The following is a 17,386-nucleotide window of genomic DNA, read 5'->3' on the forward strand; positions in this document are numbered from 1 at the left end:
AAGAGTGTTGTTTACACTTCAGCCTCTTGGATGGTACAGAATAAACTTGTATTTCCCTGTTTGGTTGTCAGATAGTGACACCACTGCATGTAGATTACAAAGTCTGCAAGAACTTGGTTTTAGATGGAAAAGATTTATAGGTGTGTGTTTTGTGTAAACATAAAGCACATGAATATAGAAACCCATATTGAGAACTTCCTTTTTAATCTCTGTTTATATTGTTCTGTACCCTTTTTCAGGATAGTTTGAATTACACGTGTGTAGCTACAGTTACTTATGCTCTGAATATACAGGGAAGACTGTGATGAAAGCATGAATGCTTAGCAATTTAAACATTATGGTAACATAACATGCCTCTTGAATGCAAATTCTCAAGGCCTAAGACAACAGCATCTGATAGATTTCACTGAGTATCTTACTTCGAGATGTAAAGGACAAAAATGTGAAAATAATATAGCATGGCAGAAATCAGAAAGTTCTATTTCTTTGTTCAATAGAGAAGCTCTCAATCTTATTTGGTAAAATCTGTTTGTTCCTTAACTAACAGGTCTCATCAAAATGCTTTCTTTTCTAATGTAAGTAAGAACATCCATATTCATAGTTTTCTATACCACTCCTTATCTGAAAGCTGAGTTCTGCTGAGGCAGAGAGAAAAATTCTGTAGCTTAATTTTATGCAGCGTTTTTTGAATAGAGTGAGGAACCTATTAAATAATCTCAGGCTTTTATGTGGAGCTTTTCTTTTGCATTCTTGGTAGGCTTTGGATTCTCTTAATTGTTGGAAATTGTAGATGGTTTACATGATGCTATCTTGGTATAGCGCTAAAGAACTAGACATACCTTTTTCTAATTTCTGATATGTGATACTATTCCTGTCTTTTTTGTCCTTTTTATTTCAGGGTAAGAGAACCTGGGCAAGATCTATGAGGAGTTGTAGTTAGGCCCTTGAGAACTGCAATCAAGAAGCACATGTACTTTACCATAAAATTTAAATTGTTCATATCAACCTCTTTGTGGATTCTGAGCATATGTAATACTAGCCGATGCAGAGAGAATGTAAAGAGCTTTCCTTGAGTAGCCCAAGGTCTCTGTAAGAGGTTAAGCATTGCTCAGGATTTCATTATGCTGTTTTCGAGGCCAAGTTTGGGAAACCTGAATTAACACCACTTTGGTCCAAACTAGACTGCTGATAGGAAATAATACAATGTATTGTGTGGGTAATAAATATAATCACTTTTCTAGATTTCAGTCTCCATTATTTTCAATTTTTCAGAAACATGTTTCCTTTTGAACTTTGACAGAAAACATTGTAAGGATTCCTAATGTGAATTAGTGGGTAGAGAAAAAGGTACATAATGATACAGTGATAAATTAATTACGTTGTCATGATTTTTTTCTTATCTCATTTCAGTGATCTGCTAGAAATTTAGGATGAGGAAATAGTGCTTCCTGTGCAGTAGGCAGGTTTATATGTGATAGGCAATTAATATGTCTGCAGACAGACCCTTTAAAATCACGAGGAAAGTGGCTGAATTTTTATCATTCCTTATTTCAAAGTCCATCCTCCCTCACCAACTATTCAGCTTTTGTTTCCGCTGTGTGTACCAGCCCTTGAGCATGTGATCCTGTGAGTATTTTATATCTCCTAATTCTGTCAGTCCAGGATTCCCCCATTATCACGTAATGTCAGAAGTTTGTCGGAAGTCAACTGCCCCACTCCAAGCACTTGGTTTGCCCTCACCTGGCAAGAATATTCTTCTGTGGCTCCTGTGGTGCTGGTACAGTGGACTAGGAACTGATGTGTGAGATACTTTCCTGATCCACTGCAAAAGGTGATGTGTGAAATTGTGGGAAGTGATTAGGTTCACACAGTTAATCCATCAAGTTTAATTTTATGGCAGGTGGAGAAGTGGAGAAAAATCCTCCTGGGCTACTCTTTGTGGGGATGATTTAAGCCATCTGATGTTCTTGTCTGGTTCAGTCAATGTTGTATGTCTGTTCCATGCAGGCTATCACGATTTGTCATATCTGTGAGGTCATGGGCCACAAGACATTTGCACCATGAAGACCAAAGACCTGATTCTTTCCTAGAACGTATCCGAGGGCCAGAGCTTATAGAGGTGTCCAGCAGGCAAAGTAACATCCGCTCCTTTCTGGGTATCCGTGAGCGGCCTGGGGGAGCAAACAGGTAAGAAGATGTGTTTATACTTTAAAGGAAGACGACTGAGGTTATGGTATTTTCTTGGTGATCGGGATGTAAGCTTTATTTTAAGAAGAGGGTAAGGAGCTTAGCATGGGAGATGAACAGAGTATCTGATGCTGCCCAGGAATCTTCACATAACTGAAGTATTATGGCTTTCAGCAGGCTTTCTCTTTCGCCCTCAAACGTACTGTGGCAAAGATGTTGAAGTAAAGGATTTTGATCATGCTGCTTCAGGCAGAATGGTTTCTCAGAACTGGCATTTTATCATACGCTACCTGTGCAACTTGATGTTGCTAAACTCCTCTCTCCTGAGGACGAATGCAATTTCTATTTCAAGAATCTAGGAGGTTGCTGGTTGTGGCTTTTCAGGGCATTAATGTTATGCACATTATCTGCGAGTGTTAGGCAACTTCAAACAAGCAGTTGTGCAAAATGTGTCATTGCTTTGCTACACCTACTCAGGAGTTCAGCTGCTAACATTACAGAAGGCTTCTGATGCAGAAATGAGAAAATCTTTTGGCTGCTGACTCAACTTATTAGCACATACTCGGCCTTTGGTATGGAAGGCAGGTTCAGTCTTACCTCAAAATTTTTCCAATAAAACAACAGAGGCTTGCACGAGAAACCTTTATGTGTTTACAGCCTTTTGACGTGATGAATTATTATTACTTTATTAATATATGATACAGTGTTTTAAATGTAACTCCAGCTAAAAGAGGAAAATGAAGTCGCAAGACAAAAGTTGACTTTCTGTTTGGCATTATGCTTTGAAGCATAGACTCACATATTTTTTGCATCGTTAAAGATTGGTAGGTAAGCAAGTAATAAGTTGATTTGTTTCAAAATCTCAGCTAGTAATTCGGATTAAAGCAAGAACCTTTGAAGGGCTGCGCATGATACAGGTTACCTTGATTTGTTGTGGTCCAGCACAGCCTTATTATCTTCACTTGATCTACTCCTTAGAAATTCAGCTCAAAAGCACGTTTTGTTGAATTAGCCAGACGGTTGTGTGATTTTTCAGACCTCTGGATCAGTAGCAACTGCAGATTCAAAGTAATTAAGAGAGGACAACATTGATCCTGGGCCAACAAACCTGTATATGAGGCTATTAGAAGAAGTGAATTTGGGAGTATCCATCCTTGCCTTCTCAGTTTTACACTGTTGCCACGTGACAGTAACTCCCAGTTGTTCTATCATGAAGGCTTAATTCTGCAGCAGCGGTAGGTATGCTTGTTACTTATCCGCAAGCCTTGGCACTGCATCTGTGAAGAAGACTTGAAAGGACTGAAGAAAGCTTAAAATAGTAGCCAAATGAGTACAGGGCTAAAAATAGTGAGATGCATGTTGCCATGCACTAACGCGCCTGAGAACAAGCTTCGGGCATCAGATGTGGTCACAAATGTGTATGCCAAGCACATGGTAAAAAGAAACTGGTGCCTTGAAATAGTTATGCAAAGGGGCTTATCACTGCAGTCAAAGTTGACCTTCCTAATCTTATCAGTGCATATGTGAGAAGCTAGTAAGTCAGTCTGTCATGTCGGTAAACGTGTGTATGAAATACCAACGGTCTTTACACTCTTTAATGTGTTTTATTTAACTTGGTGCAGTCACTGGCCCTTGGCCAGGTTTAATGTCAACTATAGCAACAACACCAACGAAGAGTAAGTACTGGTAACTTCCAAACACCTTTTTACTACTAGCTCCTTCTCTTTTTCCCTTTCCAGCCTAGTAACATTTGTAGTATAAACTCCTTATCTCTTCCTAAGCCTTTCCTAAGAATATAGTTTAATTATAAAGAAAGATCTAGTTTTCTTAGTATGAAAAGCATCCTTCATGCTCCCTGTGAACTTCTTTTTGTCTGAAGTAACCCTTACCTCTCAAGGAGTGAATTTGATTAAGCATTTAGTCCCTACCTCCTCTAGTTCAGCTGGCTGATTTTACTGCATTGCCAATTGATTTATTAATTCTTCAGTTTTTAAATGAGATTCATGTATTAATTTTCTAATAGTGATTTTCCTCTTTTAACATACTAGTCCCTTTTTGCAAATCAAGTGCCCCAAAAATTTCAGCTTGTCAAATGAGAAGTGTATACTGATCAGGGTACCAAGAAAACACTCATGTCTAAATGAAAACTAACCATCTTTTTAAAATGTGTGTTTCAGTTCAGCAGATATTGTTGGTGTAGATGTAGAGAGAGTGACAGGCAACATAATAAGGCTTGCATTGCAGCAGAAGCTCTGACAGAAGCTGTCCTTTGGAATCTATTTCATATATTTGACAAGATATTTCACAGTGTTACACCAAAGAGAAATCTCTTTGAAAAGGTGAAGAGCTCCTGTAATTTAAAATCACCCAACACCAATGTTCATTGCATGTCTTAGACCACAGCTATCTGAGGACATACCTGCTTTGTAGTATCCAGCAGCAGATCTGTTCTCACGCATGATGATAGTTAATTTTTTTCATTGCTTTCCAGATGAAAACAAAAATTAAAAATAATCAGGACGGTTTCTGATTATGTCAGAAATACTTTTAGGAAACTCGTTTTTTTCTCCAAATAGTTCCATCGCGGGCGAGCTCAAGCCGTACATTTTAAATGATGCTGCAAAACCTTTGTGCACATACCTGAACAAGAGGTCTTCCTGCTCCTGAAGCAACTTTTTGGTTTGGTTTGCATAACTTTTATTAAAAAGGAAAATCAGTGTGCAGCGAACAGTGACAGAAACGTGCAGAATTTTCCCTAGACTGGTATAAAAAAAGTGCTTAAAAGCCTGGAGCCTAGCCTGCTAGTCAGGGCCCAAAGGACTGATTAGGATGGAAATACTGCTTTTTTACTCTGTTTCTGACAATGACTCACGTACCTTGGGCAAAACTTTCATCCTTCCAGTGTTTCATTATTTTTAAATGAAGACAACACCTGTCTGTCTACCTGCCTGACAGCCTGAAACTTACTTGATTTGCAAAGTACTTGACAGATGAGAAATGCAAATACTTGACTCATTCAAAGACTATGACAGTGTTTTTATAGGGGCTGATGAAGACATGTTTTCTAAGTCTGAGGATGCATGCTCCTTTAATGTGCTGGAAACACAGAGTGGATGCCACTGTACTGCTGTGAAAGAGGACAGGCACAAACAACTGTTTGTTAGTTACTGGATCCCAGTTTACTCAGTAGCACTGATAAAGAAAAAAAGATGCAGGTCTTTTTGAAGCTTTGGGTTTTTCATTATGTTAAAGACCTAAGAGTGCCTGCCCTTGGGGAACTGTAGGTGATGCTTTCAAGTCTTTGATTATGGCCAACCTTTTCCTATGAGTGACTTCCACTGCCAGACTACAAGTAGGTGGGAGTATGGTAAGTTGGGAGTTACCACAATAGAGAGATGAACAGAGGCCACAGAAATGGAAGAATCTCACTTATGGAAGATACCTGTAGTTGACAGATGAGTTTGTAGGAGATCTCAGGCCAGAGAAAAAGAAGTATTGGTATTAGATGCTGTGTGAAGTAATGTTTTTTCTCTTTTTTAAAACAAAATGTAGGAGGAAGTTGGAATTGTCAAAATAGTCCCTCAAAAGTTCACCACCACTGAGACTTTTTGATTGATTCTCTATCTCAACCTACTTTTCCCTGCCTAGCAACATCCACAAATGTACAGTGGCCCTACCCTTTGAAAATTATGTTACTCGTAGTTCTTCCTTTCTGGTAAGAATGCCACACATTTGAAGTATTGAGGAGCTATGTTAATGCTAACAACAGCAACTGTGAATTGGTCTTTAGATCAGGCACCACGCATAGTAACATGCAGTGAACTCTGACATGTTTTTTAAATAGGAAGGAGTTTTTGGGGCAGATTTGAAAGAGAAGCCGCAAAAGTCCAGGGGAGTCAGTGACAGAGACAAATAAATACTTGAGTGGCAGTTCCCACTGCCATGTAGAAATCAGCCTTGGTAAATGAAAAACTGTTTCTTTGAGTTGAGATGCATGTATAAATAGAAGATCAGTCAAACCAAAGGTTCTTTTCTCCTCCACTTATGCTCCCTTGCACTGTATAATTTTAAAGGGTTCAGTGGTGTCAGCTTGGTAGGTATTTCCCTGGACGTGGAGGAGGGTAGGATCTCAGCATTTTGTAGCAAACGAGTCTGGGCTTTTCCAAATTACACTGTGGTGCTGCATCAGTATGGAAATGTCTAAGGGTAAGAATTGGAACAGGTGCTCATTGTGGATAGGTGAAAGCTACTACTATCTTAAAATTGGTGACTGTTGTCTTCTCCCTTGGAGTGCTTCTTTCTCCCTGTAACAAGCACATTTGTAGACAGGACTGCCATTCACAGCATAGGCTTTTTCTGATCTGAGTAATACAAGCAAGTATACATGAAAAGCACAAGTGAGCTCACTGAACTTTTTACCTGTTGGTTCAAAACCTGTAAGCAGCACTTTTTCAACTGTTACTACGTATTCTGTCTTTGCTGTGGGATGTTGCTGTCATTGAACTAATTTGTCCTTTATTGACACCAGTGCAAGGAGAGAATCAGACCCAATCTTGGCAGTTCAGAGGAGAACACGTAGCTCCCATGGGAGCAGGAGTCCATGGCTTTCATCCAAACCAGACTTTAGTTGTGGAGAGTTATGTTTATATATGCATTATACACATACACTGTAGTGTCAGGAACGTTCAGTCTTTTCTGTCTAACCAATGGGGACACTTTCTGCTTCAAGGAATAAAGAAATTTCAAATACAAAACAGGGAGATCTCAGATGATGGACTTTCTGCTTGTGCAAGTAAGTGCAGTTCTTCAGCTTGCATGATTCTTGACCAATGCATGTAGCAAATTTAGCTCTAAGATTAGGTATTGACAGAATCCTAGGAAAGATGTTAACTTTCTGCTGTTTTGAAGACGATGCATGGGCCTATCTGCATAAGTTAACATAGCTCAAGACTCTTCTGTTCAGACAAACCTAAGAATGGGGGAAGTCAGATCCATCTTTATATCTGGCTTATCACATTCTAATGAGCCAAAGGCTTTACATACTTAAACAATATGAAAATCCATATCTGGAATTAAATCTTGCAGCTTGGGTCTGTGCTGGATATATGGAATTGTAGGATATAATTATATTAAATGGTCCATATTTTACTTTATTGCATGAAAAGCGATTAATAAACGTGGGGACAATCATGATTCCATTAAGTCTAGGCAAAATCTCCATTGATTTTAGCAAGGGTGGAACTTCATGCTTAATGCTTATCCTTTGAATACAGTGGCAATCGAATACAGGCAGAGCAACTTGGGCATGGCTCCTCTGATCACGCATAGGCACCTGCATCTGAACTAGGCAATCCATTCTTCCTTTACAGTTGATGAAAAGAAAAAAATGCTTTTGGAGCACAAGTAATCTCGTAGATAAGGACTATGAGATATGGACTATCTTGTAGATACAGTAGATGTCTACTATAGAGGTCTAAAATAGGTTGGCTTAATCAAGTTGACTATAAAGCATTTATAAAATGACTACTATGTAGTTAAATGAGACACACCTCTTTTCTCTGCATTTGCTGCTTTTGTTCGAACATTGACTGGGATTCTTCTTCAAGGCAATTGTTGAAGCCAGAGGTAATTGATTAATTATAACTTTGTTGGTTTTAAAGAACTGTGAGAGGAAATTCAGCCTCATTTCATTTAATTACCATTAAAGCTTCAGACAGTCCCTGTGAGGTTTTGGATATGCAAAGAATGGTGACAGTTTGTTAAGCCATTTCAAGTTCTATTATCGTTTGATAGATTTCTTTTTAAATGCCTGAGTTCTAAAGAGTGAAACAAACTGGAAGCATTTAATTAAAATCAGCCTGGTACACTGATGCCTGAACAGGTCAAGAAAGCGTGGGTGACTAATGCACAGAATCAGCCAGCTGGTTACCTGGTGTAAAGTGTGGTGGTGTCAGTTCGAGAGGCCTCAGCCTGTAAACCATTTTTACCAGTTGGATGAATGGTTCCACTGAGAAACCCTGTCCTACTCTATCCGGAGTCTAGTCTAGTTTCCTGTACCTCAACATCCACCCTCTCCCTTAACTGCTAGAATATTGGTAATATTGCTAAGCCTTATATTATGTTGTACAGCAAAAAGGAAGAAAAGAAAGAGGTTAAAGAGGAGAAAAAAGAGGAAAAGGAGGAAAAGAAGGAGGAAAAGAAGGAGGAAAAGAAAGATGACAAAAAAGATGACAAAAAAGATGATAAAAAAAAGGAAGAGTAAGTATAAAGAATGAATGTGTGCTTGTAACACACTTCCTACACTACAAAGCATGGTGTGGCATTTCACCGTACCGCTTCCACAACAATTACTGTTCTGTAGGCTGCAGAATGTTAGCCTGTCAAATCTTTAATACGTTTTCCTCTTTAGAAAGGTGCAACTGCTCAACAAACTTGTTGCATCTTTAAGACCTGTGTTTAGACCTGTCATGAACAGCTTCCTAGGTCAGTAAAAGGGAATTCAGCTACCCCTGGTCATTTTGATTTGCTGCTGAAGATCACTTTTTTACTATGAGGGCATTTTAGGATAGCAGCCTGCTTTGCAGATCTGCGCAGGCTTTTCATTGTTCCAGGATGTCTATAATGATTCAGAGCAGATGAACCAAAAGTCTGGTCTGGACAAAGAGTGAAAATCTTACATGTAGAAAATGACAGATTTACTAATAAGTTTAGTTATTACACTGACTAGCATATTTAATTACTTAATACAGTGCAGTTCATTACTAGTTATCACTAAAGTTTGCTTTTGCTGGTTAGGAGATGCTGTATTTCTGCAACAAAACGATATCATTTGAATGCTTTTGACAGAAATAGATCCTGCTCTTATTTTGTTCCCCCAAAGCTGACCCAAGCATAGCACAATTTAGTATTACCAGTCATTAAAAATAACAGTGATAGCAGATAAAAGGAGAATGCATTTGAGTGGACTTCACAGTTACAGAGTATGTTAGAGTAATATACTGCAAGTTTATATGTATGTATATGGTGGCATGTGCTATGTAGGCGTTGGGACATGTAGTTGGGAATCGCTTCCAAATGGAATCTGCTTCATCTCAAGGTCTTGACTTTCTTAATCAAAGTTTTATTTGATTAGAAAAGCCTTTGTTCTAGAGAGTCTCTTTTGGCTTCGATTACTCTGTAGTGAGAGCCTGAGCTTTGCAGTAGCCTAAAGTGGTTTAAAACATTTCAGCAAAGAAAATAAATGTTTTAATGTCTAGAAGGTAGTGTACTCTGGCATATGAAGACCATATTTCATGGTCACCAGTTTTGAGGTGGTGACCAGTTTGTTAGAAGAAATGGCTCGAAACCTGTTGTGAAGATCGCAAAGTAAATACTTTTTAGATTAATGCTGCTTCCTTACTAACATTATCATCTGGACATTCAGCTGACAGCAGGGATAATGCCAGAAATACACACAAATATGAAATAAATTATCATCGCATTTTAATATATTTACATTCTTGGAGATTAGGAGAAGTCACACAAATACATATCCAAGCATTGCCCGGTCACATATTCCCCACACTGTTGTACAGTTCACAGATTGCACTATCACATGTTGCTGTTGGAATAACTTCTGCAGCTGTGGACCTTTCAATCTACTAATACGTATTTCCTCTGATTACATACAACATGCCTAATTGCTGTGTATTCCATATCAACCTTTCTCGTGCTGGGGAAGGGCACTTCTGAGCACACTCTACGTGTGCCATTAGCCATGCTGTTCTTTAAATCTTCTTTAAATTCCAGGCCTGTATGCTTCATTTAGCATCTCTCATTGTTGTGAGGCCTAGGGAACCAGGACTGTGAATATGTGAAATTTGCTTTTACATAATAATACGTGTTTTAGTTCTAGTCACGCACTACGTGTGTGTATGCACGCACAAGAGTCTTACTTGTGTAAATGTGTATTTGAATACATGTGTTTTACTTGTTTAAATGCGTGCTCATACAGTCATTTCCGTAATAGGATTTGCCCAAAACATCAAAATTAATCTGCAAAGGAAGGCTCTTTCTCTAGCAATGGACCATAGCCTTCTAGCTGGAATGATAATAAGACACATTTAACGTTTTACTTCTTTTCAGTGGGGGTCATATACAGAAAGGCTGTGGTTTTCAGCCTGGGCAATGTGAATGTCTGTGTTTTTCTTTCCACTCTTACTTACTTTTTCCAAAGTTGGGTCAAGCAAATAAATAGAGCGTGTCAGATGGGATGAAGCTAATATTTGGTATCTCATCTGGAGCTGCCTGTGTGGATACTTTCTCTTCTTAGGCAGCTGTCATCATGAGATGAGCAGCCTCCAGAAGAGGGAGATCCAGCAGGTCACTTCATTACATTTCCAGTGTAAACCGGCATGTTTTACTTTCCAGGAAGAAAAAAGAGGTCTTTGTGATAGATCCTTCAAGCAATATTTACTACCACTGGTTGGCCGTAATTGCAATACCCGTGTTCTATAACTGGTGTATGCTAGTGTGCAGGTATGGATTTAAGTTAATAATAATTTTAGGTTTCAAATTTAGTGTCTCGTTATGTTTCCTATGCCAATCATCCTCTTACCTCCCTGCGGTATTTTTTGGGTGACTTACCTAGAAGATTTAGAGTTCATATACCCTTAGGGATATACGGTATACATACCACTGGGAACAGATGGCCAATGTTTCTTTTTATCTTTTTGTCTAAAACCAGTTTGTTGTAACTTGCAATGAGCGTCCTCATGAGCGCTGGCTGTGGCCTTTGTGTGCCACCTACTGGCTAGCTGCAGAGATGTGCCTTGGCCACTGCGGGCTCAGTAACCACTGCTGGAGATATAGGTCTTCTAATCACCCAGCAGAGAACAGAAGGGAGGGGTGTGGGCAGTGTTGGGTCATCTTAAATTAATATCATGCCTCTGTAGATGCTTGAAGAGCAGGAGGATTTGGCTCGAGTAGTTGTTTTCCCTTGTAAAATGTGGAAATCTGTTTGAGTCAAAGTAATAGAGTGCTGTGGAAATGGTTCACTTAGGCTGCGTCAGATGGCAGGGAGAGATGAGGATGGCTTGCCACTCAGAAACAAATCTTTTCTTTGGGAATTATCTTAGTGGAGATGTGTATCCCATGAAATCTGATCCATGTTTAATTGTGGGGCTATGTGTGTTCCTCCATAAGTGCACTTGTGTGGCATATATGTGTTTGAGTTTTGCTCCTGGCCTAAACACCTTTGAATTCTGAAAGATCCTAGTGTCTGTTTAGACACAGCTCTAGTGTGCAGATGCCTAGGCGTGGGGATAAGCTGCCCTTAATTTTTCACTGCCAGTAATGTGCATTAACATGCTGCTAGGACACATGTTGCAACTACTCGGCTTACACAGTTGGTTAATTTTTTTTTTTTTTTGTATCCTCATTTCTTTAGAGCCTGCTTTGATGAGCTACAATTTAACCATATTAAATTATGGCTGTTCTTGGATTATGCCTCTGATGTCATCTATGTTCTTGACATGTTTGTCAGATTCAGGACAGGTGAGTCTTTCTGGGGTTTTACAGTGTTTTCAGATACAGCATGGATATAAAGGCTGGAAGCAGAAATTCCCCTGTGGGGTCTGACCAGTGTAGTGTCCTGTCTACAGCAGAACCCAACAGTGGAGGCTTTGGGAAGATGAAGTGTCTGGCCAGCTTGGATCGTTTTAAGACCGGACATCCCACCACTTGCACTTCACCGGTCTCTAAATTCAGTTCTGTCAGTGCTTAGCAGGCATGCCAAATGCTGACTGAATAGCCACTGTAACAGGCTGCGTGGGGAAGGGAAAGTAAGGCACTTTGCATGTCATGATCACTCTGTGAATGACATATTGCTTGTGCTCGTTAGATTGGGCAGGAAACCAACTGTACCCCACAAGTGCTGCTTTCTTAGCCAAGTTGTGCAGCATCCTGCTCAGAAGTGATTACTGAGTTGGTCAAGTGCAAGACCTGGCACCCATCTCGGCCTCCAGTCTGCAGACTTTGGCCTGGAACCGGCAGTGCTGCCCCTCTGCCACCAGCTGTATTTCCTGCAGCCTCTTCGAGGTCCTGGCTGGGTCTCCCGCTGCCTGGTGGTGGTATAGGGTTAACCCAGGGGGGTGGTAGTATGGGATTAACCCAGGCACCTCCGCTCAGGTCCTGCCTTCCTGGAGGAAGTGTGAACCTAAAGGATCTGTGAGGACCGTGCCATGTCATGCGTGAAGTGGTTCTCTTCGGCTTCCCATCCCTGTTTCTGTAGTCCAGACAGGCTGAGAAAATTTTGTATTTGAGCGTGCCCAGCTGATACAGATTCTAGCCTTAAAGAGATATCTGTTTTAAACTAAACAAGGTCATAATATAGGCCTAAGCAATGGCATGCAGTGATCCATACCATTAAATTGCTAGAATAGTCCTTCATGTACTTTGGTGCATGCACTTTGGTCTATGCCAGCTAGCACTCTCACGAGCAGTGTCTGAGCACTGCTGGGAGGACAGCAGAGGTTGGGTGTTGTTCATGGTGTCATTTTTGGAGGGGGCTGGGAGAACTTACATGTGAATAGAAGCTGTCATGGTAGCTGATCTCAGGGCCAGAAAACGTTTTCTGGCTTGTTCTGTTTACTGGTACAGATGCAGCCCCAAAATGTCCCTTGAAAGGGTCCAATACCTCACTGATCATTATAAAAATGAGAGTGCTTTCAAATCTTCGATTTTTACATTTTCTTTTTTTTTTTTTTTAAATCATGCTGACAGCTTGACATTAATTATGGCTTGTGACAAGTTGTAAACATAATTACAAGACAGAGGCTAAAAATACTGTCACTTTGGGAAGCACACAACTCACAGCAAGCCAAATTCTTAAACTTAGCAAGTACCTTGTTCAACAGGAAAGTCTATTTCAGATAGCAGCCTAAATCACAAGACTGACCTTTTTTTTTTTTTTTTGGTGGGGGTCATCCTTCATCTTCTTCGTGTAGTTAAAAAGTCAGCTGTGCCCACTAAATTTCTCTTCTGCAGTTACATCTGTTATTGTAACGGGGAAGAACCAAGCAGAAATTGGGCATGTACAGGCAATGCAAGTTACAAAATTTCCAGGGCTGTCCTGATAATGATTGTACAGCTGTTAAAGCATGGTTAGAAGGCTGGCTTTGGAGGCCTGGATTGCAGAATTGCCACAGAGGTCTCCTGAACGCTTCAGCGCAGGTGTCTGCTGCAGCTTCCGGCACTCAGTTATGGGAGTCACATCTTCTAAGTGCTGAAATCTTTGTCAACTCCCTTAACAACCCTTCCTGGCTCTGTTAGTGCCCGCTGCCTTCTGTAAGTCTGCAAGGTCCATCTGCCCCGGGGACAAAGGTCCTGGAAGCTTTTGGGAAAGAGCGTGACCCTGCTGCAGTCTCAGGGCAGGGACTGGCTTTGAACTGGCATCTAGGTAGCCCCACAACTGCCGTGACCCATGGCAGCTTCTCTGTGGCGCACTACTGTCTAGCTGCTCGGCCTGTTTCACTGTATTTCACCTATTTAGTGACTGTGCGCTGTGAAACAGAAAAGATTCGTGTCTCTGCGCAGCTGGTCATGTTTAGCATACCCTGTGTTTTGATGCTTTCATAAAGGTTTTACTATAGGACTCCAGTTCTGTGAGGGGACAAAAAGTTGCTGAGGAGCTTTTATATCCCTTCAGTAGGAAGGTATTTTCAAAGTTATTTTTAATAATTGTGAGGATGAAATTCAGTTGCCTAGCCAACTTTTCTGATTAGGTGCATTACTCTGTTAATAAAGGCACATTTGACCAGCTCTTTCAGCAGTTTTCTGGGAGGTAACACATTCATGGCACAGGAACTACTTCCATTTGTAGCCACCATCAGTTTGCAGATACCCCTAGACAGATAGATACACACATACACGAGGCAGCTGCACAGATACGCACCCATTCCAGAACTACAGCCGTGCTGTGTGGGGCACAAAGAAATGCAGCTTGGTCTTCCTGAGAAAGCTGCTGCTTGTAGATTGCTAAGAGATTAGCAAAATGTGATAATCCCTGATGCACAGGGAATGTTTTGCTTTTCTCTCAGTGGACTTTTCCTCCTGGCTGGCCCGGCGGGCAGACAGTCGGACACCTCCACTTGCAATTGCAGCAAGTATTTTGCAGTGCCTAGGCTGTTCCCTCTGGAACATTCTCAATGCCTCGAGCTTTCGGAGGTACAAAACAGCGCTGCAGCTGTACCGCTCAGGCAGCCTTTCTATGAGAACTCTTACACAGATGCAGTTTGTTTTAAGGACTCTTACTGCAGGTTACGTCGTCTGATAATTTTTAAGATCTAATACTTTCCAAAGTCTTTTGAATGAAGAAATAGCAATGTACAAAATTCTGCTTAGTAGCTCTCTCACTAGAAACACAAAAAAAGTGCAAACCATTTTCCCCAAATGAAAAGGAAAACCCTGTCAGCTTTAACATTGGACAGAAGAGGAAAAACATGGCTCGGGGGTGGGGACAGGGGACACTGGATTTCGTTATCTCAAGGGTATCTATATTGTTCTAAAAACATTTCCAACAATCCATTATACCTACTTATTCTTGGTATTTATTTAAAAATGTTCCACTCCGATTTTATACACAATTGCTTAACACTTGCTTAACTTTAGTTATGACTCATGGCAATGATTCATGAAAAATGAGACATTCAAATCTCCCCTTTCTTTTTGCAAAGATACCTAAAAGACAAAGATACTGCTGTCCCAGAATAGAGTGGAAAACTGTGGGGAGCGCTGTGGTAATAATGGAGTCATTGCTCTACATCATTATATATTAGCTTTGAAACTTCATTGAGATATTTAAATTTGCAATTAAATATTTTTCATTAAGTGAACTCATAGTGTATCAATGTCTGTATGCATAACAGTACAAGTTTTAATGTTCTCAGGTATCTGAAATGTAAGTCACTCAGTACTGGTGATGGTAATTGTGAGCTGTGCTTTTATTCTAACAAGTAAAATATGTATTTTTATTCTTTGAAGGCTTCCTTGAACAAGGCTTGCTAGTTCAGGATGAAAAGAAATTACAAGAACATTATACCAAAACTTTCCAGTTCAAACTGGATGTGCTGTCTCTTCTGCCAACAGACCTGGCGTATTTGAAGCTTGGTTTGAACTACCCTGAACTGCGATTTAACCGCTTGCTGAGGATTTCTCGGCTTTTTGAGTTTTTTGACCGTACAGAAACCAGGACAAATTATCCAAACATGTTTCGTATTGGAAATCTTGTCTTATACATTCTTATCATCATCCACTGGAACGCATGTATATACTTTGCAATTTCGAAGGTCATCGGATTTGGAACTGACTCTTGGGTCTACCCCAACGTGTCCGTTCCAGAGTACGGGCGCCTGTCTAGAAAGTACATTTACAGTCTGTACTGGTCAACGCTCACGCTGACAACCATTGGAGAAACACCTCCCCCGGTGAAAGATGAAGAGTATCTCTTTGTGGTCATTGACTTCCTGGTGGGTGTGCTGATCTTCGCTACCATTGTCGGTAACGTGGGCTCCATGATTTCCAACATGAATGCCTCCAGGGCAGAGTTCCAGGCCAAGGTCGACTCCATTAAACAGTACATGCATTTCCGAAAAGTGACTAAGGATTTGGAAGCCAGGGTTATTAAGTGGTTTGACTACCTCTGGACCAACAAGAAAACAGTGGATGAGAAGGAAGTTCTCAAAAATCTGCCTGACAAGTTGAAGGCTGAAATTGCCATCAATGTCCATTTGGACACACTGAAGAAAGTGCGTATATTCCAGGATTGTGAAGCTGGACTTCTCATTGAGCTGGTACTGAAACTGAAACCTACGGTCTTCAGTCCTGGGGACTACATTTGCAAAAAGGGAGATATTGGGAGAGAAATGTACATTATTAAAGAGGGAAAACTGGCTGTGGTGGCGGATGATGGCATAACCCAATTCGTAGTCCTAAGCGATGGCAGCTACTTTGGTGAAATCAGCATCCTAAACATCAAAGGTAGCAAATCTGGCAACAGGAGGACAGCCAACATAAGGAGTATTGGTTATTCTGATTTGTTCTGCTTGTCTAAAGATGATTTAATGGAAGCCCTCACAGAATATCCAGAAGCCAAAAAGGCTCTGGAAGAGAAAGGGCGACAAATTCTGATGAAAGACAATTTAATAGATGAGGAAGCAGCAAAAGCAGGAGCTGACCCAAAAGACTTGGAAGAAAAACTAGAAAGACTTGAAGCCTCTCTGGATACGCTGCAGACTAGGTTTGCTAGGCTCTTGGCAGAATACACCTCATCTCAACAAAAAGTGAAGCAGAGACTTGCCAGAGTAGAAACCCGAGTGAAAAAATATGGTAGTGGCACCTTATCAGTTGGAGAAGCAGAGGCTGAAAAGTCTGAGGAGGAGAAAAAGCAGTAATGGAGAATTTATATTTACTCATTTACTGGAGAAGGTTGAAGCATGTGGAAGCCCTAAATGTATGTAAATATGTGTGTGCATACATAGACATGATTATTTTTATATGAACTCAAGAGAATGGTTTTTAGCATTTTTAACTGAAGCGGTATTTTCTTGTAAATAGAACATTGTCACCTTCTTAGGGGGAGATTTTGGTCTGGCATTTGGGTACTTTTTTGTACTGGGAGTGGGTTTCTTACAAGTCATGCTCGGAAGGTCTATTATGTATGGTACACCTAGGTCTTGAGACATTGTCTCGTCCCACGCATGTTGCGTTAAGAAGGCATTGTACTTAAAGTAGCAGAGATTGGGTTTTTTTAAGGGCTTAAAAAATATTTATAGGGTACATGCTCTACATTGCTACCTTAGTAGCCGATTAAATGTATGGACACACATCCAGGCTCCTCAAAAATTTTCGTTCTTTCACAGTGAAGCGTCTGCACAAACAGTTGGACCACAGCTGAGCAGCAGCACGTACCTGGCCTGTGCGGTGTGGCCCTGCACGTGTGTGAAATAGCCTTGCATCCGGATGCTTTAGTTTGATTCTTGCTAGTCAGCTGGGCTCTGCACAAAGGACCATGCTGACAGAGTAGCAGTGCTCATTCACGTCCTTTCTGGCATGGTCTGCGACAGCCTTTGCTGCTATGCAACTGCTTCGCTTGGGGAGAGAGTGGGAGATCCCCTTCTCCCCCCCCCCCCCCCCCCCCCCCCCGGGAAAACCCCCCCCTTGA

General features: G+C 40.8%; 1 protein-coding gene across 1 annotated transcript in view; it reads left to right on the forward strand.

Annotated features, from left to right (window-relative positions):
- Nucleotides 1-17,158, forward strand: part of CNGA3 (cyclic nucleotide gated channel alpha 3) — a 20,575-nt gene extending 3,417 nt beyond the window's left edge. The window contains exons 3-6 of the mRNA XM_009323639.1: nt 2,008-2,187; nt 10,597-10,704; nt 11,615-11,721; nt 15,208-17,158. Coding sequence (XP_009321914.1) covers nt 2,008-2,187; nt 10,597-10,704; nt 11,615-11,721; nt 15,208-16,616 — 1,804 coding nt within the window. The 3' untranslated portion in view covers nt 16,617-17,158. The remainder of the gene's footprint in view (nt 1-2,007; nt 2,188-10,596; nt 10,705-11,614; nt 11,722-15,207) is intronic.
- The last annotated feature ends 228 nt before the right edge of the window (nt 17,159-17,386 follow it).

The sequence above is a fragment of the Pygoscelis adeliae genome, unplaced genomic scaffold (genome assembly GCF_000699105.1).
Source record: "Pygoscelis adeliae isolate BGI_AS28 unplaced genomic scaffold, ASM69910v1 Scaffold50, whole genome shotgun sequence".
Lineage (NCBI taxonomy): Eukaryota > Metazoa > Chordata > Aves > Sphenisciformes > Spheniscidae > Pygoscelis > Pygoscelis adeliae.